The sequence below is a fragment of the Urocampus carinirostris genome, chromosome 3 (assembly GCF_059441175.1).
Source record: "Urocampus carinirostris isolate Australia breed hairy pipefish chromosome 3, RoL_Ucar_1.0, whole genome shotgun sequence".
In the NCBI taxonomy this organism is placed as follows: Eukaryota; Metazoa; Chordata; class Actinopteri; order Syngnathiformes; family Syngnathidae; genus Urocampus; species Urocampus carinirostris.
Window position 1 is genome coordinate 50,890,768 of NC_142351.1, and position 21,845 is coordinate 50,912,612.

General features: G+C 38.9%; 1 protein-coding gene across 1 annotated transcript in view; it reads right to left on the reverse strand.

The window, feature by feature from the left end:
• Nucleotides 1-7,293: 7,293 nt before the first annotated feature.
• Nucleotides 7,294-21,845, reverse strand: part of plagl2 (pleiomorphic adenoma gene-like 2) — a 65,327-nt gene continuing 50,775 nt past the window's right edge. The window contains exons 2-5 of the mRNA XM_088330042.1: nucleotides 14,052-14,156; nucleotides 12,725-13,183; nucleotides 11,325-12,249; nucleotides 7,294-9,374 (exon numbers count right to left, since the gene is read on the reverse strand). Of these exons, the coding sequence (XP_088186168.1) occupies nucleotides 8,850-9,374; nucleotides 11,325-12,249; nucleotides 12,725-13,032 (1,758 nt within the window). The 5' untranslated portion in view covers nucleotides 13,033-13,183; nucleotides 14,052-14,156 and the 3' untranslated portion in view covers nucleotides 7,294-8,849. The remainder of the gene's footprint in view (nucleotides 9,375-11,324; nucleotides 12,250-12,724; nucleotides 13,184-14,051; nucleotides 14,157-21,845) is intronic.

A 21,845-nucleotide genomic window follows, 5' to 3' on the forward strand; every position in this document is an offset into this window, starting at 1 on the left:
TGAAAAAAACGAGGAAGTACTTAAAATCCAACTTCTTGAATACAACTGAAATAAACAACATTTCTGTCTAATTCTATCCATATACATATAAACTACTTCAAAAATGATGACACTCTTCTGGCCTGCAGGCGAACAGAAAGTCTAAATCAGACCCTATAGCCGAACTGAATTTGACATTCCTGCTCTAGAGTAGTGTAACGTGAATTGGCTTACCATTCAAAGATAACTGTCCTGTAACCAAGAGTAATCTCAGGGCCTTGCTGTTCCTGCTGAAAAAAAGCAAACCCAGAGCATAATGCTGCGACGACCATGTTTGACAGTGGGGATGGAGTTTGCAGGGTGATGTGAAGTGTTATTCTTGTGCCAAACATTACACTTTGCCTTCAGGCCAGAAAGTTCAATTTTGGTCTCATCAGACCAGGGCACCTTGGTCCACATGTTATTTGTTTCTCCCATGTATCTCTTTTATTGTAGTCTTTCAGAAAGGGCTCTTATTGCCACTCTTCCATCAAGGCCAGATTTATGCAGAGTACGAATAATAGTTGTCTTATGCACAAATTGTCCCACCTTAACTTTGTATACCTGCAGGTCATCCAATGTGATCATGGGCCTCCTGGTTGCTTCCCTGATTAGTGTTTCCTGTGGTCCTTATAATGCTCTGTTCAGGTGCATTTAAACTGACGCACAGGTGCACTCTGCTTGTCACTGTTAGTCATTGAGATTGACATTGAATCATTCAGAAGTCATTAAGGAAATTCTGGAGTCAGTAGGTTGAGCAGAGAACACAGGCCAATATTTTGCCAAGATCTACTTTTCATTTTTTTCGTTGTAAATATAAAATGTTAAAATAAATTGGTTCCACTTCACAATTGTGTTTCACATTAGTAGATTCTTAAAAATGATATTCTTTTTAGCTTTAAGTTGGATGAATGAAATGTGGCAATATGACATGAAGCTCTTGGTGGAGCCAATACCTTGGCTCACAAAAAAAAAAACATCACATAAAAAATCCAACAGAAAGACTGCAAACATGTATGAACGCCCTGGTTTGTATTTTTAATCACGTCAACAGAACACATTACAACTCAAAAGTCATACATTGTACTGTACAATAAGTCAATAGTTTCGCCGTTGTGATCATCATGTCTTTGGATCAACCAATATACAAGTCTTGTCACTTTTTCATTGCAGCAAGTGATTGAATGTGAGATATGTTACTTGCACACACACGCACACAACAATAATCCTCAAAGACGTATTGCTTAATGATATTCGTCTTTCTCCCGAGCACATCACTGAAATAGTCATCTGTGTAGCTTTATCACATACACTTGTTTTCAGCTTGCTTTTTCTTTTTCGTTTCAGAGGTTGCCTATGGAGGACTAATCTTGCCAAATAAATCTATGAATCCTAAATAATAATAATAATAATAATAATAAATAACATATCACCTAAATGCATGGCTTAAAAGCAATGTATTCACATATTTATGCATTTTGTCATTTCTGTTGTCATGTATTTATTTTGGTATCAATTTTGTCATATAACACATTTTGCTGTGTACTTTGGTATTTATTTTTAACGGTAAGCATTTTGTCCTTTATTTTTCAAGTTGAAAGCCGTGTGTTTCTTTAGGACACATATTTGAAGGTATTTTTTTATTAATACAATATTTATTTCTACAGATGGCAGGATTGGGCCGCCATATGATGGCGGACCAATCCTGTTCATGTAATTCTTCATTTTGTCATTTGGTATTTATTATGTCGTGTATTTTGTAATTTATTTCAAGATCTATTTTTACCATGTATTTTGTCATTTATTTTGTCTTGTCTTGTGTAGTGTATATTTTCACTTAATACGACATTTACTTTGTCATGTATTTTGTCATGTATTTTTAGATCTACTTTGTCTTGCATTGTGCCGTGTATTTTGTTTTTAAGTTTTATTAAAAAATAATGAAATGATTAATGTAAAAATGCATCAATTAATAAATTGCATTTACAGTATGTCATATATTAAGGTATAATGCGGGTGGAAACATTTGTTGGCCTAGAGATGGTTGGGCTGTACCCGCTCAAGACAAACCACAAGAAATGGTACCCCTATGACCCTAGTGGTTAAGGCATACCCCCACCCAAGTATTAATGTATTTATTATTAATGTATTTTTTTCTACATATAGCAAAATTGGTCCTCCATATTTACCATCATAAAAAGTGATACAAATAAATGGATTTATGCAGACATTCAAACAAAAAAGGGAGAAGAGGCTGGAATGCAAAACTTTAACATCAAGCTAAAAATATAGAATACTACATTTGGATGTTGTCTATTAGACAGTACCCAGTTTCCTAGTTGTAGGCAAAGAGAAAAGGGAAATAGGCATGCACCTGCTAGCAAGAGGAAGTGTGAGGATAAGTGCATCCTTAGCAGGCACAGCTTGAGGTCAAGTCTAAGAACACAACAGCATTTTTCAAAACCTAAATTCAAAATACTCTAAACATGTGTTGAAATTGAGTCGTGCCTCTAATGTCATGGCAGAATCTTCAGGGTTTGTACACCTTTTCATGGCCAATTTCAAGCGCTTTTTAAGGACTTTTAAAACCAGTTTTCCAAATTCACCAGTATAATTAAAATAAATCCGGTAGAAGTATTTTGCACAAATATATCGGAAATTTACATATGCAATTTTAAATCTTGCAACTGCATTTATCAAGAAATACACTATGCTTATTAGATCTTGAGTACATTGTAAAAATATTTGTGGATCCAAAAGGTACATGTGTCAATACTCTGGGACAAATCTCACCCCATATAGGTGTTGGGTAAAAATGACAGTAATACACTACCTTATATTTTCAGTTGCAGGAATTTATCACAATTTAACATAGGGAAACACTACCTTAATATTTTGCATTGCCCCTAATAAATGTCCATAATTTATACGTACTCCTTGCACTAATACAAATTTCTTCTTGCCCCATTTAGCTAAGGCATGCACCTGTTCTCTCTGGCGCGACGCCTAAGAGTGATGACGCTTCGTAGGATAATGCATTTCGAATAAATGCCAGCTTCCGTTAATGACAAAGGTGAAAAACATGCAACGGCAAAGGGAAGCCATCAGAGAACCGTGTCAGTGTAATTTTTAAGCAGACTTGTGGAACATGGCAAGCATTTGCAAGTACTTCACCCAAATTCTAAGCACACAATACAATCAAAGCATTTTTAAGGATTTGAAGCACCCGTACAAACCCTGTATCTTGTAATTGTGGAGACATTTTGAAAGAAATTTAAATTGTGTTTTATTCATTTAAGTGCTTTTTTGCCCCAACCCATTTTTCAATTGTATTTCTGATCTTTCCACATGTTACATGTTGTTGTGTTCTTCCTTGGTAATTCAATTGGGAACATAAATGAGAGAAGGCTTCATTTCTCAAGTCCGGGATGGAAAAGTAGAGAAAAGCATTCAATGTTATTAGTGAAAAGTCTATCAAAAATACTTTTACTCTTTTTATGGGAGTTACACAAATGCTGATAAAAGTCTACACATTAAGCTAATGGCACATACATATACAAGTTCAATACAAAGATTTAAAAACATTATGAACATATAAGCAGAAAACTTTAAAAGGAAAAAAAATACTCTTATTTTCAAAAAGGTTGAAAGTGCTAGAACTCAGATTAGCTCACAGAAACCCAGGGAGGACAAACCTAATATATGACAAAAGCTTTTTTTTTTTTACTTAAAATCTTTCTAAAAAAGGCTCTTATAAATCTGGTTGAATAAAAGCTCATTTTCGAATTAATTGCAACAAAATGTGTCTCAAACCATGTTTTTTCTTGCTATGTTTTATAAAACCCACCAAAAAAAGGAATTTTAAAGACATTTTTGTCTTAGTTCCGAAGGTGCTGTCAGCAAAATTTGTTTACCAATGATTAGTCATGTCTCTTTTAAATTAGCCTTTTTTGTAATAAAGACATTAGTGGGGACTAACCATATAGAAATACACATGTAAAAAATTGTAGATCATTTAGAGGGATGGTGAGGTGTATCCATGTGCTTTTTATGATAAGCGATTGTGCAAACGTCTAGTTTCTTCTCCCCAGGTTCTAGTAATAAAAATAAAAATGAGGTGATGTGTTGTGTGTTTTTCCTCTCGAGGTCCTTTGTACAGACAATAACAACAATATCAAGACACACGAAAGAACGAACGAAACCCAAACACTGTTTTAGACCCTTTTTTCTTTGACTCTACAAAAACAGCTGAACGAGGGAGGATGGGTTGGGGGGCGGAGGTTTGGGGGCTGATGCACACTTTGTCAGTTGTGGATCCTTATGTCCATTTCGCAACATCAAAAACAAAGAAACAAACCAAAAAAACATCTAGTGGTCTACAGTTTTCCGCAACCGTAGCAACAAGCAGCACTATGTACTTTACTTGCTTTGTTTTGTTTGTTCTTGACCAATATCCTTAAGTGGGCGTGGCCTTCTTAGCACTCGTCATACGAGCTGGGCCTAGCTAAAAATTAGCGCATTTGTGGAGGATACAGGGAGACGAAAAATAGATTAATTGTATATATTTGGGGAGCACAACTTGCTTTTATGAAAGATCGCTAGCAGCCTAGCATGGCACAACTTCACCACTAGCAGAGAGAGAGGGCAGCACTCCTCATGGGGTTGAGGTCTGGTTTTGGGCATGCTTTACTTCTATTGGTGAAAAATAATGGACATTTTCTTTATTTGGGCATAATTCTTGATTGAAAATTAACAATAAAATCCTCAATAATCTCCAAAAACATTAACAATTAATTCTTGCCAATGAAGTGCCGTAAAAAGTGCTTTGTTGATGATTAAAGTTTTTCAAATTAGATCATAAAATTGATATTTTATTATATATTGCATACAGAAATAAATGTATGAATATTGGCTCAAAAATCAAAAGCAGTACTCTGCAAATAATACATTCTTCATCCTTTGGGAGATATAAAAAAAAATCTTTACTTTGTACCTGTATGTTTAAAAAAAATAGAAATGAATGCTTGAATGAGCCAAATGATCTGATATAGCAGAAATACTTATTTTAAGTGTACCATAAGTTTATTCCGTTTTTAGTATTAGGCATCTGCAAGCGAAATTGCATAGGATGTTTTTACTATTTACTTTACTATTTACTCATGAACTGGTAACGTCAAAATCGCCCAATCATTTTAATGTTCTGATTTCCACACCATTCAGGGTGAACCTGCTTCTGTAACCTAGGAGAATTTAAAACAAAGAACGGGCTTGAGATGGGAGGGCCTTTGGAGCAGGATAACGTTTCTTATCTGGAAGCGCGCAATCCTGTTTTCCTTGCAAGTTTAGAATCCATAGATGTCTTACCTCCTTTTTTGAGGGTAAACTTTAAACTTACTGTATATATGTGTATTTTTAAAACAATTCTTGAACCAGCAAAAATATTTACAGATAGCAAAACGAAGGAGATAATTTTGTAAAAATCATCGTTGCTTGACTTGTTTTACTAAAAGTTTTCCTCAATTTTCTCTTTGGACTTTTAGCAGTTTACATTTTTTATATTTTAGCGGAAAAAAACAATGTACCACCACTTGATATGATGTGGAAGGTTAAATCTGGCGCCCAGTGCAAGTGCTGCATGCTTGTGGTGAAGCCTACAGTGATTAAGTTTTCTGTTTATCTTGAAGGAGAAAGCACTTTTTTGCGGATCCAAATAATTGTTATTAAAAAAAAAACTTCAAAGGCTGCTGAAGATGTGCCACGCTGCATTTTTAAGGCTGCTATCAAAGAAAAAGGTACTGAAGTAGAGTTCAGACACAAATATTAAATTTTACTTTTCAATTGATTTTTTGCATTTCACAATTTACTGATTCGTTAATATGATCTCAAACTAAACTTTCTGTATCCGCTATAAGTGAGCTGGGGGCACAGGTTCCTACATGTTGCCAGGCAACATTTGAAAAAAGTATCTTTACTTCAATAAAATGGTTGGTGTCGCCAAGATAACGTTCATATCATCTGGATAAAGACAAACGAAGTAGCGCATCATTCTCTGCATTGCTATTGAAGCAGTAGCTCTAGTGTCAATTTGGGCTACCATTTTGATTTTATTCTGCTAAATCAAATACATTTAAAGTGAATGACTGTATAATGACTGAAGACTTAAGGGGAAAATACTTCATCCATTGTTTGAAAAACAAAACAAAAAAGAAACGCAACATAAACACAAATGTAAACCTGCCAGACATCCAAAAACAGGAACATCTTAACTACCTAAAATACACATTTTACTGAGATAAAGTATTTGTGATAATGATTTGAGATATTTCGTACACTGCAATAACATTCTTTGAACACATTTTTTCCTCATCTGTCAATGTAACGTTTTTTGTTTTTTTGTCTTAAGCTTTCACATATGTCAGGGATCCTCATGACATCTTTTCAGAAGAGAAGGCCCAGGCCATTTTTATGGGACCTTACGAGAATCTAGTCAGAAAGTGTGCAAAATATTCTAACTGGGGTTGATGTTTTGAACAGGGGCAGCGCAATTCAAAACAAACGGCACAAAAAAAAAAACAACTACAAAGAAAAAAAAGTTGGAAAATAATTTTGCTCTTCTTAAGTATTATTCAAAAATGTTACTCTACTTTTCTCAAACTTTACTTGATTTTCGGCAGTGCCAAGCACCAGTCTTTGAGGAAATAATATAGTCAGCGTTCGTACACCTTTCCATGGCCAAATTCAAGTACTTTATAAGGACTTTCAAAACAAATTTGCCAATTTCTCCAGTACCCGGCATTAGAGTCTCTTCACTTATCTTGGTGATGCATAGGAGGTGATGACGCTTTACATGACAATGCTATAAAAATTGATGCCAGCAGGCTTTAGTCATAAATAAGAATAAATGCAAAATGCAGGCACTTTCCAAACCTTGATAACACAATGCTAAAATTCAATCATTTTCAAGGATTTCAAAAACCCATACGACCCCTGTATTGTGAAATAAGAAAAATAATACTTAAAATGAGCAAACTAATCTGACAAAAGAGACTTACATTCGAAATAGAAAGCTTATTATGTTTGGTATTTTAAATGTTTTTTTAACGACAGAATTTTTGCAGAAAATTGATATTTTGCCAGTAAAACTGTCCTATTTCTGGAATTTGTAATAGCAAAATAGGGCAAGTAAAAATACAGAGTATCTTTTTTTTCTTTTCTGTACAAATTCCTACTAAATTCTCGCAAGAAAAATATTATTTTATAGGCTAGTTACCAAAATTCACAAGAGGATAGCTTGTATGAAAGAACCTAAGTGGATTGTAGGTATTACAACCTCAAAAGTTAACTCATGAGTGAGGAAACAAAGCTGATTACTAAAGATGAAGTGCTTCTGATAAATCAGAAAAAAAGTGCTTCTCTTGAGGATACGTTTTCAAAAAACCAGCATCATTTTTAAACCAATGCTTTTCACATTTCTTTTTCCCACCTCATGCTTTTCTTATTCACATTGAATTGTGACATACACTGAGCGACAAAGGGCCATCTGTGTAATTTCTTATATGCAATAAAAAAACAACACATTTTCCAGAAAAGTCCCATTTGTTAGGACAGGTGAAAGAACGTCTGAGGTAACTGAAGGATTTCAAATCTCCGTTTCTCCCCTTCTCCAGATGAGACGATCTGTCATGGATTCGGGAAAATAAAAATGAACTAAAAAGGAAAAATATCCACTTCAAACTATATATTTTGTCTGGGTCACGACAATAAAGATGGTCATTAAACTTTGATATACTATATTTGTTCTATTGAGAGTAAGCAGCACCATGCCTTTTATCCTACGGATCCTGCCCGCTACACTACTAAATAGGAGGATGCCATTATAAGGGGACATACATGGCAAAGGAAGGAAAAAAGGGTTAAAAGTACATTATCAAAACTAAATGTGATTGGGAAAAAAAAAAAAATAATATCTGCTTCCTTTTCTATTTCACCTCATTGGTCCACGAAGGGCCCGCGATTTCCTTTTAGGGATTCATTTTTTTTTAAAATGTGTGCTTTTATTAAAGGCAACTAAGTGTTATTTTGTCTTTAAATGGAAAGTCAACCCCAAAAATTTTATTAATAATGATAGTTGGTGTGTGTCTCCACTAGTCTATAAACAGGATTTCGATCATTGTGATGTTTTTATCGATTTCTTGGAGAGGCCATTTTGCCATTTACTGTCAGCTGAGTGTGTCAGGGAACAACCAATCAGAGCGGGGTTGATTAAACTGAGCTGCAATTGGTCGGCCTCCATTGACCAGCAAATCTTGTTAATGTCATTAGGTGACAAAATGGCCACTCCAGTAATAGATAAAACTAGGGCTGGGAAATTGAATGAATTGCTCATTTTGAATATGTACAATTACCTTATTTGCTTATTTATAAAATCCAGGGTAGTAATTGAATATTTAAATATGAATAACCCAAATCTGTTCATCAGTTGATAGTTATTGACTATTTTTTTTTGTGGTCATTGTTTTTCTGCTATAGTGTTTTTTTTTAAATCATAGTGACTTAACAACATTTTGCACAGATTTGTATATTTTTTAAATAGTAAAAAAGTTCTTCAAACAAAGTGTATTGGATAGGGCTCGTGTTAAAACATTGATTAAGACCATAATTGACTGACCAAACTAATAGAGTCAAGATTTTATTTTTTGTCCCAGCCCCACCAAAGCTAAATAATACGGCCAGTGGTAACACATAAATATATGTTGGAAACAAAAGTGTTAAGGTTGACTTCTACTTCTAATCAGAACTCTACTTGATGTTTAGATCTGTTTTGTAAAGTTTCACTGAAAGGCTTGATGGAAACGAGGCAGTGTGGTGGTACTAAGGCTGGAGCTGAATACTGGTGGAAGAGGGTGTAAGGGTCCAAGTCCCAGACCCCCGCTGGAGCTCTGGTGCTCCTGAGGTTGTGGTTGCAAAGAGGTAAGAGGCGCCAAGGTGGCTCCTGCGGCCGAGGCTGCAGCGTGAGGCTCAGCAGCATGCAGAGATAAGGAAGAAGAGGAAGTGGTGGCGGCAGACGAGGTGTAGCCCATCACCAGTCCTCCGGTGTTCATGGGAGCGTTGTAGGGAGGAAGATTGAGCGGGAGGAAGCCCAGCAAGTGGGAGAAGTCCATGTTAACAGAAGACAGAGACTCTGCAATCGCCGCGGGGCTCTTGGACAGCAGGGTTTCCCCGCAGAGTTCTTCCGCTAGGCCAGCAGGGGGCTCTAGTCCATCCTTAGGGGATGAAACAGCAGAATGAGGCTCTGCGGAGGGATGCGGGCTGGGCAGGCCACTCTGCAGATCCATGAGGAAGCTCTCCATCTCCACCTTTAAAAGGTATTCACACACAGAATGTTTTTTTTCGATTAGTCACAAAACATGCAGTGTTCCTTCCCACAATTATGCAAATAAGTTGGAAAGTATTCATGCGCCGGAGGACTCAAGAAATTCAAAGTTGACCCATCCGGCCTATTTGCTCTATTGGTGTGGTGTCATTGAAGGAGTAAAACACTTTTGAAATGGTGAATCCCATTCACCCAAAATGTGAGGTTAGAGATTGTAGTAAACAGCGATTGTAGATCGCTCATTTCTGCCTAGAGAAATTAGAACTTTGCTTGCCATGTTGCTGAGGGCGTTTTGACTGTTTTGTCACATTTCGTGCTTTTCCCACTAAAGGCTGAGTCTAGTTTAATTACCATTGAGGTAGGTGATTGTGGCTTTTTGTTTGTGTTTTCGCCGCCTGTGACATGGTTAGTATAATTATGTCTAGCTCGGAGCTGCTGAGGGCTTTCCAGTTTTGTTTGCTCAGGTTGGCGCTCATTGGCTGTGTTGTTTGGCGGGCTAGCCTGGCATTAGCACTTATTTTGCCATGTCCCTTACTTTATTCCCAGCTGGCTTGGAGTTTCGTTTAGCCCCCCGTTGGCAGTTCTGTTCTTTTTGCAAGTTAGCCCCTTTTTAGCTGATTGCCCTTTGTTGTACTATTACTACATCCACCTGTGACACAATGCATACTCCAAAAAAACTACCAAAACTTTGCTTAAAACACCTGTAACCTTTACATGTAAAACAATATATCGACTGGCTTGCCAAAGTGCCGGTGTTCCCCCGATAATATCAAATCACAGAATAACAAAGACAAGACATGCTGTCATCAAAATGCACGTTAATCCCTTGCAGTTTCACGATTTACTTTTCTGGGTTTTGATACTTGTGTTCGGCAGCAGACAACACACAGCAAATGCTATCACAAGGGCAGGTCGCAGAGGGCTTTCCGTGTGTTGGGTGGGTGTGACTGTCTGTCTGTGCAAATGTGATAGGCTGTGTATGCTGTCAGTCAAATAGCCAAGCAAGCGCAGAAGTAAATGTGTCCACCCAAAACAAACCGTTAAGCACATTGACAACTAGTATTTTAGCGCCTCGTAACATTGATAATGAATTCATCAATAAGAAGAAAGTCAGAAGAGCGCAATGAAATGCTGATGACCACCTGGTGCTTATTGGATTGCTATCGGGTCCGGGAAGAGACATAGGCGCTGTCAGGAGAGGAAGTAAAAGCAGGGCCGCAGGTCCATCCTACTGCTGCGGCTAGGATAACAACTCTCGCAAGCCATCCCTGCGGAGCCTGTATCTCACTGCCATATTCATTGCCCATAAAACGGATGACTTGGTGCTACAACTTGTGGGAAACCTGTAAATTAAAGCCTGTTGTATTTTAAATCATCTCAGTGACCCAACCCAAGTATGACCCATGTTCTCGTGCAGTCACTATTCCGCTCTCTGCATTCTTTTTTATTACACATAAAAGAGATGCCTCCAACTTAGTTGTGCTGTTGTGTAATGAGAACAAAGACCATTCAGTGGAAATGTTTAAATCTAAGCTTAAAACTCACTTCTACTCTATAGCATATGAATAACCTACTCTTCTCGTCGGCTCCAGAGCAGGGGAATGTATAATAATAATCTGAAAAATAGTCTGTGTAATATAGTGTAATAACCTGTGAAGCCCTTTGAGACTCTTTGTGATTGTGGACTATACAAAAATAAAACTACTTGACTTGACATTCATTCATTCAACTGCAAATCCATGGTCTGTGTTTTTATTTGTAGATCTATGGCTGTGATTTTGTTAAGAGTCGTATAAGTTATGTTACTGACATCTATTTGTGCTTCAAAGGTGTTTATCATCACAAAACTTTTTGGGAAGATAACCCCCGCAAAAAATAAAATAATTATATACTATTATATATATATATATACATTTTGCATGTTTGTGATTACCTTTAAGGGTTTGTCCAGCAGGTATGAGGTAGATCCCAGCTGGTATTTGGGAGCTAGCTGGGAATGGTGCTGCTGCTGGGGGGGGACCGAGGTCTGGTGGTGAGGCGGGTGTGTTGGAGGGGAATGATGGGGGTGATGGTGGTGATGGGAGTGTGGGTGCAAAGATCCAGTGGACTCCATGTGGCATCCCATGCCCACGTGGAGAGGCGTGGACATGAGGGGCGGGTGAGGGTGGCCCACCCCAGAGTTGGACATGACCTGCAGGTGGTGGGGGTTGTACACGCCCATGGGGAAGGGGGCTCCGCCAGGGAAGGGCTTGCCCATCATTGGGTCCTTGTTGGCAGCCATGCTGCACATCATAGGGCTGAGCTCCTCCTTCACGGAGCAAGGAGGCGAACCCGAAGCGAGCAGGCCCAGCATATCGGGAGGCTCAGTCTTGATCTTTAGCAGCTCCTGCGAGTGGCTTTTCTTCACGTGGCGCGTCAGGTGGTCTTTTCTGCCAAAGCGCTGGGCGCAGTACTGGCACAGGAAGTCCTTTCGGCCAGTATGCACCACCATGTGCCGCCGCACGTCCTTCCGCGTATAGAAACGGCGATCGCAGTGGTCGCATGGGTGCTTCTTCTCCTTGGCCCCGCCTGACGATTTCCCAGAGTGGCTCTTTAGGTGCTCCAGAAGGACGGGTGTGCTTTCGTATCTCTGCATGCACACTTTACAGGTGAGGTCCCCAGCCGTGGCAGAGTGCATGGCCACGTGACGCTTGTAGCCCAGCTTGGTGTTGTAGGGCTTGCCACACTCCTCACACTTGAAGGCCTCTTTGTTGGGGTCATGGGTCTGCAGGTGGTTCTTCAGGTGGTCCTTACGGTGAAACATTTTTTCGCAGAACGAACACTGGTGGCTTTTCTGTGGAGAGTGTGTGGCCATATGCCTGCAGATGACCACATGGGGTTAAGCAAGTCAGTACGTGTCACAACTAAATCGTTTAACAACAATTTGGTATACCTGTGTATACTGTATATGTATAAATGGGTGTGTGGGTGTTTGGACCATGTTGGATCAATATTTATTGTACTTTTTTACCGAGAGCACTGTTTAGAAAGAAAAAGTCCATTATTTTTAGTTGAACTTTTTTGTGAATTAAGGCATGTCTGCGTCATTTGTAGGCAGACTTGTTTTTTTTTAATTCTTCTTCATTTAATGCCTGGTCTATAGAGTCCGACTGTCGAGAAACATGTCAACAATTTAAAGCATTTACAAGCATTGTACCCAAATTCAAAGCACTATTCAAACCTTAAGAATACAGCATTAAAATTTAAGCATTTTCAAGGATTGCAAGCACCCTGAATCGAGTCCCCCACTTTTGCTATTGTGGTTGAATATTGCCCAAGATGACAGCTGAGTACCTGAATAGTTTGTATTTGGAGCTGAATGCCTTAAGGCAGTGTGGCTGTGAGCAATGGAAGGGTTTCTCTCCCGGGTGGCTGGAGGAGTGGAGCCGAAGCTTCTCCTGTGAGGTGAACAGAGCCCCGCACACCAAACACTCGTTCCCTCTCCCGACTTCTCCTTCTCTGTCTCTCTCTTTCGCCTTCTCTCGCTCGGCGCGTGGCAGCAGGCCGGCGCTCCCAAACGACTTGACGGCGTTCCGTCTTCCCTCTTCCTCCGGCGTCAGTGCGGTAAAACGGTGTGAGGCATCGGCGGCAGCAGCTGCCATGGCAGCCCTAGAGAGCCGCTGCCATGAAAAACCACTCGAGGCTCCCCTGCCAGGCGGGGTCAATGTCGGAAGTTGGAGGGCCAGCAGGTGGCTGGGCGGCGAGTAAGCGATCCACTAAATACTTTCGTGAAACATCGAGACGAGAGGTAATCTGTAGAAGGGCACAATGAATCATTATTGGCTGAATTCTGAATACTGTTGAGGCGCAATTGAGCAAGGCACTGAACCAAACTCAGCATCACTGTAGCCTTCCATGCCGTGGTTCTTATTGCCTTTTAATCTGTGTTTGGAGTTGGGATTTAACGATTTGGTCGACGTTGTCGACAGAACTCGATGATGAAAATAATCGACAATGACTTTCATTGTCGACCAATGTCTCTAGACACATTTTTCCAACAGAGAGAGGTATCCCTACAGCAATGTAATCTCTGTATGCACGGTAGCCAATAGCGTCTCTGTCTGGAGCGGTAACATAAACATAAGAATGAGTGAAATACGAGATGGAGTAACCATTATTATTTAGTTTACACTTATATTAAAGTACAGGCATATATTTAACAAAGTATACTATATGTATTAATGTGTTTGCTTGATTTTATTACACATAATAACCTGTTTAAAATATGGTTTAGCCCAAAAAAATCATACTTTTGCATTTCTTGGAACGGATAAGCGAATTTACATTGAAAAGGCGCCTCTGCGTACGAATTTTTCAGGTTACAAATCTAATCCCGGAACAAATTAAATTCGTAAGTAGAGGTGAGACTGTAAATGAACCAGCAAGATGTATTAATATATTGAGGGACTACTATATGTTTACACTCTATTTTACCCAACCACAGTTTTCTTTAAGTGAAGTGGTTCGGCTCACAAGCTCGATTACTTGTCTTATTAGTAGAAAAACTTCCAGGTGACCTAAAACAATGGCATCGTTTCTATCTCTGCTACTATGGCACAAAATAATCCAACACTGACAATCAAATCAACATATTGGGTTGAATACAAAGTGTCCTACTCACTCTTCTTGGTGTCCGTCTTGTTCTCCTTTTCTTACATCCCCCCTTCACCCAGTTCCAACAGCCACACTTGGCGGTGACAGCCAAATACTCTTCTGCATCATGACTCTGGGAGGAAAATGAGAAAAAAACCTTAAATAACAGTAAGTTGGACGCAGGGACAAACAGACTAGATTGAAATCGTCAGTAAGAAACAAGCTCACAGTGTGTTTGTATGTGCATACCTTTAGCCCAAAAAACTGCAAATTATTACGATATCAATAAGATGGGAACTGTTCGCCTCTTTGCAAAAGTGCTTAGTTTATTCTGCGACACAACTTAAACAGCGAGCCTTAATTTTTAAGGTACAATGATACGTCTGCGTACGAGACAAATCCCCTTTCTAGATAGTGCTCATATCGTATCTCAAGTACATTTTCCTGATAGAAAATTACTGAAAACAAATTAATCCGTTCCTAAATAGCTATAAAACATCTTTTTGTTTACTATATAAATATTCCAAATGCAATTGAACATAAAAATACAGTAATAAGATAAGTAATATGAGAATAATAATAATTTAAATCTCTGCCTCGCGCAAAAGGAGCATGGGTTTATGTCTCAAAGCAGGCACATCTGGAAATTCTCCTACACGTCCGGCAATAGTTTTGCTAGTAGGACATCTCGTATCTCAAATCTATCAAATCTATCGCGTAGCTCGTATGTTGAAAGAACACTGAATTTCACTCACAAAGTACTTTCACTCAAGAGTGTTGTAGGGGTCGGTTGGGAAGGTATGTCTCGCATTTTGTGAGTACATCTGACGCAAAGATAGAAAGAGGAATATTGTAATCATGTTTTTATTTTTTCAATTTTAGTGTATGCATCCAGGAGACACAGTATCGCATTGGTTTGGTCTAGAATATATACAATAACAGTTTACAGTCACGATGTCTAGGCTGTAGAGAACAATGGAATCCTGAATATGGAAATTCATTTAACAATCTATGTTGACAGTTGACACTTTATCTTGAAAACCCACAGAACAAACTGTAAACATCAGGAAACACCAGCCAAGCACCAAGAGCAATTCAATTGGGTAGCAGTCTGGGAGGTCTGATCCCTGCACACAAAGTGTACTTTCCTAAATACATCTGTACCCTTCTCATTTTGTAGCATTTTGTGACATTTTCTCAAGATAACTCTGCTTGAACCTTGTTTTGAAACCATTATCGAAGAAACACATGATGGTCGAAAGGAGCCTCAACAGTCTTAATCAACTAAAGGAAGGAGACACATTTTAAGTGGTATATGTGTTGATATGGGACACAGGCTTTGGCATTATGATTATTTAATAGATTTTATCAAATCATCAAACGTCAGACAGTGAAATAAAATGGCCCTAAAGATTAAGCTTTAGTCTGGGGAGCCGGTTTTGCAGTTTTGTTAAATTTGGTGTGGCTCTAAAAAAAAACATCTAAATATTTTACTTTCATGCCTATTTGAGTCAAAAAGGTTCCAGACACCTACACTAGAGGGCGCTGAAGGATAGATGTGGAAATATTTCCAAGTATATTTTTCCTGCTTAACCTACCTGATTGAGACTAACCATAACCTACTCGTGTGTGTGTGTGTGTGTGTGTGTGTGTGTGTGTGTGTGTGTGTGTGTGTGTGTTGATCTGGAAAAGCACAAACATCAAGTTAAAAACAACCCCAAAATTCAACCCAATCAAAACACCGGATCTTTTCATGGCATAATTCTAGCACATTTTAGGGACTTTTAATGCAATTTTTTTTTTTATATTAACATAAGAAATCCAGGTTGAATCATGTATTTTGCAAATCCGAAAAAGTATTTGCAATTTACATGAGAATTTTAATATTGTGTGTGCATTTATCAAGACACAGGATTTTTAGATCTTCCGTAAATAGCAAATATAGTTGTGGATCTGAACAATACATGTGTAAATATTTTTGAGTCAAATCTTTCTATGTAATATGTTTCTTACAATTTTCAGTTGCAGTTCCATTACAATTTCCCACTGGGAAACGCTATCTTATTTTTTTGCATGGCCCTTAATAAATGTCCATATTTGATAAGTAATCCTTGCACTAATACACATTTTGGAGTGCCCAGATTAGGTGTAGCATGCACCTGTCCTCTTGGGCATGACCCAGCCTATGAAACTTTATAGGACCTCCCTCCATCCATTATCTAGAGCTGGAGCCCATCCCAGTTATATTCGGGCAGTGGGCAGGGGACCCCCTGAACTGGTTGCCAGCCAGTCGCAGGGCACACAGAGACAGACAACCATTCACTCACTCATTCACACTTAGGGACGATTTGAACTGGCCAATTAACATGACATGCATGTTTTTTTGGAATGTGGTAGATAACATGCAGGAAACCCACGCAGGCACGGGGACAACATGCAAACTCCACACAAAGAGGTTGCGGTAGCTGAACTTGAACCCTGAACCTCTGCACTGCGGGGCCTTGCGCTAACCACCCAGCCGCCGTAGGACAATGCCATGCAAACTAATGCCAGCTCCCGGTAATCACAAGGGAAGAAATGTAATCGCAAAACCAAGTCACCAGAGAGCAGTATGGGTGTGATTTTAAAGCAGACTTGTAGTGAAACATGGCATTCATTTCAAGCATTCACAAGCACTTCACCCAAAATTCAAGCACTTTTCAATCGTTGAAAACATTAGCTCTAAAATTCAAGGATATTCAAAGATTTCAAGAACCCGTACAAACCCTGTTGGAAAACATGTAAAAATTGCAGTGAAAAATTTCGTTATGTTACTCTTTCTTCTTAGACTTCAACACTTCACTCTTCTTTGATTTATCATCTAGCAGTCAGCAGTGTTGGGCGTAATGTGTTACAAAGGAACACTTTCCTGGAACACAATCACTTTTGTCGTTGACGAGTACTGTAACGCGTTATTAATAAAACAACATGGTGTGTTACGAACCCTGAAAATGTGTAAGTTCAGCAGTTCACCCTTAACCCCAAAAGCCCTCCACCCACTATGCATCCTTCAAGCGCCCCAGATGACCTCAGTGCTCTCAGCTACCCACTAGGATGGCAGTTAAGTCCAAGGTTGAACGGACACAACACGTCAAAGCGTCACGTGACATCCGGGGTCCGCGTTTAGAGCCGTGTAAACACATGTCCAACGACAAACATGTGTACTCGCACACATTTTCTAAGCAAGAGGTCACGGAGTTAAGACATACAGCTAATAAACTGGAATTTGCATTTGTGTTTTGACAGATGCTAAGGATGTTTACATGTACACAAACACGTACTCTTCTCACTGCGCAACACGTTCTGGCATACGCAACACATACAACAAAAACACTGTGTTTTTAGATTCGCAAAAGACACATTGGGTTAGGGCTGTAACAGTCTGTCTTTTTAATATTCATCATATTCATTTATGTCTACATGTATAGTTTCTTATTTTCTATTTTTACGCTGGCGACTATGTGGACAGCAAAGTAAGATTTTTATTGTGCAGGGAAACATGGTTCTTTACTGTGCATATGACAATAAGCTCTTTGTATTTGAATTTATGTGGCAAATGGTAATAAACTAAATAAAATAGGTACAATGAAAACATGTCTTACTGAACATACTGCAGATTCAGACAAAAGTTGAAAAGAAAATGCCCTATCTAAAGGCAATTAAGCAAAGTGCTCCATCGTTAAACCTGTGTCTATTTTTAGGGACATTTAAAAAAATGGTATCCCTTTAAACCAAGAACACGCTAATTAGCAGTAGTAGTAGAACAGTAAATATAGAAAAAACATTTTGTAACTAAATACTTGACGGTTCAGCAACTGACATAAAGGTAAGAAATCCTATAATTCTTTTAACTAGAGATCGACCGTCATGGGTTTTCCAGGACCGATACCAGTTACTAGTATTGACAGGAGGCCATTAACCGATATTTGGAGCCGAAAGCCATTTTCTGTAAAAGCTTAAAAATTGGCATAGGAAATTTTGATGAGTGCAAAAAGAAACAAATAATATTTGCTATAAATTCAACCAAAACTCTAATAGCTCTCTGAAACCTTTTACAGTACTGTAAATAAATTACTATTTCAACATGACTAAAATGACCAATCTTACACTTAAACCAAAAACTAACAGTTCAGAAAAAAAAAGTGGCTTAAGCGATAACTCGTATAAAGGTACATTAAAACTTAAACAGCTCCCTCTATTTTGTTACTTATAAATAATAATGTCAATTAGTTAAATTCATTTGAAACAAAAAGTGCAAAAACCAATGGAAATTTTACAGGGCTGGCGAATTGAAAAGTGTGGGCACTCCTGTTTAAGAGCCTGATTGACGAACTAATGTCATGAGAGCCATCAAATCTGTCTCCACCTGAACCTGCTTCTCCAAAACAAGTTAACTACACTTTTTACACTACATCCCTTCGTCATAAACACACTCTTCTACCACTGACTTCTAAAAATCTCAGTATTATAATGTCTGTTACTTTTGTTTATGTTTGCGTATCGACCCTTTATAGGAGACGTATCGGAAGAGGGAGGTGACTGGCACGGAGATTGGTCTCTGTCACTCTGTGAACGAATGGAGGTGAGTTTTGGGCGAAAGTCGCTCTTGTTGAATGTGTTTTTACCGCTTGTTATTGTTTATTAAATCTGCGTTCGGACCTCATCGGCGACTGTGTGCATCTTTGACTACACTTAGGGGCATTACTATATTAACAGCGGGTCAATTCACAGACATGTCGAGAATTGCCGCTGTTTGCGGTGTTTGGAGTCAATAAACAAGCTCTCTTGTATAGTAAAGTATACACGTAAAAATGCGCAATGCATGTCATTAAAACCGAATTGGCTTGAGTGATACTTTCACAATACTGTGGCAAGTCAAACTCTGTTTGGTTGAACATGCTTTCTCTTTAAATATTCATGGATGAAATAAGTCATACAATTATACGCAAGGTCTGCTTTGCAAGTATTTTCCCTTTTTTTACTAAAAATGCTCCCACAGTTTATGTTCTTTTCGACAAATGATGTGACATTTTTCACCAGATGTAACGGGCTGCACACCTTTTAAAATGTACAATTATTGACCCATCAGTCAACAGAATGTTTCTGCAAAAGTATTGAGGATAATCAGGATGCTTTTTGGCAAATGTGAAACGACCCTGTGTTCTTTTGTGACAGCAGGGATTTTCAGCAATTTCGTCATTAGACAAAAAGATCATGATGGAAACAGTATAGATGGATAGATAGATACTTTATTCATCCCCGTAGGGAAATTCACTCTTCCAGCTGTATCCTTGTGTTGAAAAATAATAAATAATAAAATATAGATATAGAATACAAAAATACCCAATATAACGTTTTGCTATAGAGCAGGGGTCAGCAACCTTTTAGGTGTGGAGTGCCACTTTCAAATTTCCTCGTAAATCAGTGTGCCACACCAAGATTCATGACTCGCACAACATTTTTAATATCCAACAGAGCTGTCATTTTGCACCAGTCCAAATATACAACATGGATATACATTTTAATCGTATAACTCCGTATTTTTCAACCCTTTTTGAACCGAGGTAAACTTTTATTTATGAAAAGGTTCCGAGGCGCACCGTCCGTCAAAAATGTTTGAAAATAAAGTTATGTCAAATATTTTACTGTACTTCCTCGTAAACAGATAATTGGTACATAAAAAAAAAGAAAATAATACTTAAAATAAAAAAGAATGTAGTGCTTTATGTTTTTTTTATTTTTTACGGAGCAATCTTAAACCGCTTTCTTAAAAAATTAAGTTATTAAATGTACTGTGCTACCTCAAGAGCAGATAATTAGTATATAAAAATCTACAACTACCTACTGATATCTAAGACTATTACAGTTCCTCATCTAAAGATTGCAAAAATACTGAATAATGGCCTGATTTTTTGGAAAGATAAAATTGGGCAAATTCCAGCGGCACACGAGACAAGGTTTCACGGCACACTAGAGTGTGCCCTGGCACACTGGTTGAAAAACACTGATATAACTGACGAATTTATCTTCCACTATTCTTGTTCATCAATCAACTAAAAAATGAATGTGAATAACAAGAGGAAATGCCTGTAGCCATCCATGACTTCAACTTTTTGCTACAAGAATTAACCAGAATCAACCATTCTTCATTAACAGTGAACTACAATCCAAAAACAAGAGCTATGGACAGCTACCATACCATTCATCAATGAAATAACAAAACTTTAAGTAACAGCAGCAAGGCAAAAGGCTACTTGAAAATATGTGCAACAAAAATAACAGCTGATTTGGTCTCAAATATGAATGGCTTTCCATGCTTTGCTATGCAGTGAGCAATGTGATAGCTTGCTTCAGTGGTAGTGTTTGTTTGCCGTACCTGGACACAGCGCGTTTTAATGTATCCACCTTTCCAGACTCGTCCTTGAATTCATGTTCGTGTTTAGTCTCATAATGACGTTTAACATTTGCTGTGCGAGGTACAACGCTCTCGAGGCATAACGCACAAACCAGCACGGTTATTTTTTGCACAAAGCCTCATTCGTCTGTCCATGCTGGCTGGAAAGAACGAAATGTTTTCGCTCGAGGAGCCATCATGATTCGTTCGCGCGCGTGTGTTTCGTCGGCTGGGTTAAAACACGGATCTCTCCTCTGCAAGGCGCCGCGCAAACACACACTGACACACGAAGCAGAGGAGGGGCGCTAACGGAAAGCCTCTAAATAACACAGCGCGCAACCGGAAATGTCTAAATTTCAGGTAAAAATGCGCAGTTTTAAAATATAATCATTAATATTTCGCCGCGTGCCACTGGTTAACCCTTTCGCGTGCCACTGCTGGCACACGTGTCATAGGTTGCCGACCCCTACTATAGAGTAATAAATAGTGCTATGGAAAATACACACTGTAATAAAAATAAGTTAATATGCATAAAACATTGTTTGGTGGCATTGTGATGGTCTGGGGCTACATTGCTCTCACAGGATGAGGGCAACTTTCTGTGGTTGACGGAATAATGGATTCTGGGGTTCACCAGAAGATCCTGACGGAGAGCTTCTAGCCATCAGTTCGTGCCCGCAAACTCAAGCGCTTTTGTATCATACAGCAGAACAACAATCCGAACCACTGTAGCAGGTTCACCTCTGAATGGCTCATAGAAAAAAGACGGTTCTGGAGTGGCCAAGTCAAACTCGGAATTTAAATCGAAATTCGATGCTGTGGTGTGTTCTTCTGATTGATAACCCTCAATTACGGCAGATTTGAAACGATTTTACAAAAAGTGGGCCAAAAGTCCTCCACCGCGTTGAGAAAGACTCATTACCAAAGATCGCAACGTATGCCATGTACTGTAGGTTACGTGTGTGTTCTACTTCATACGTTTGTTTACAGTGTTGGATAAGAGGACCTGACAGCTGTAGCATTGTGCAGTGGTCATCACCCAGCAGGGGGGGTGCATGGGGTGACACCCATCCCATTGACCACCCTCAGGGAGCCCAGCTCCATTGTTGCAGCCTACCCACATCGCACATTCCTGGCTTGAACCATGCCGTGCAGTGCTGCTGCACAACAGCAACACGCAACACACATGACTGGCCTTTTGCCACATAATACATGTACGTACACACACAAATACACACACACGCCAGAACATGGAAAAAACACTCGTAAGGAGACGCTCATACAACCTTTCCCCTACCAAGTAGGAAGCCAGACTTAATCAAGTAACATTTCCAATTTTTTACTTAACCAGGACTCTGCAGAGAGTAGGAAAGATGGAGAATAGTTGTA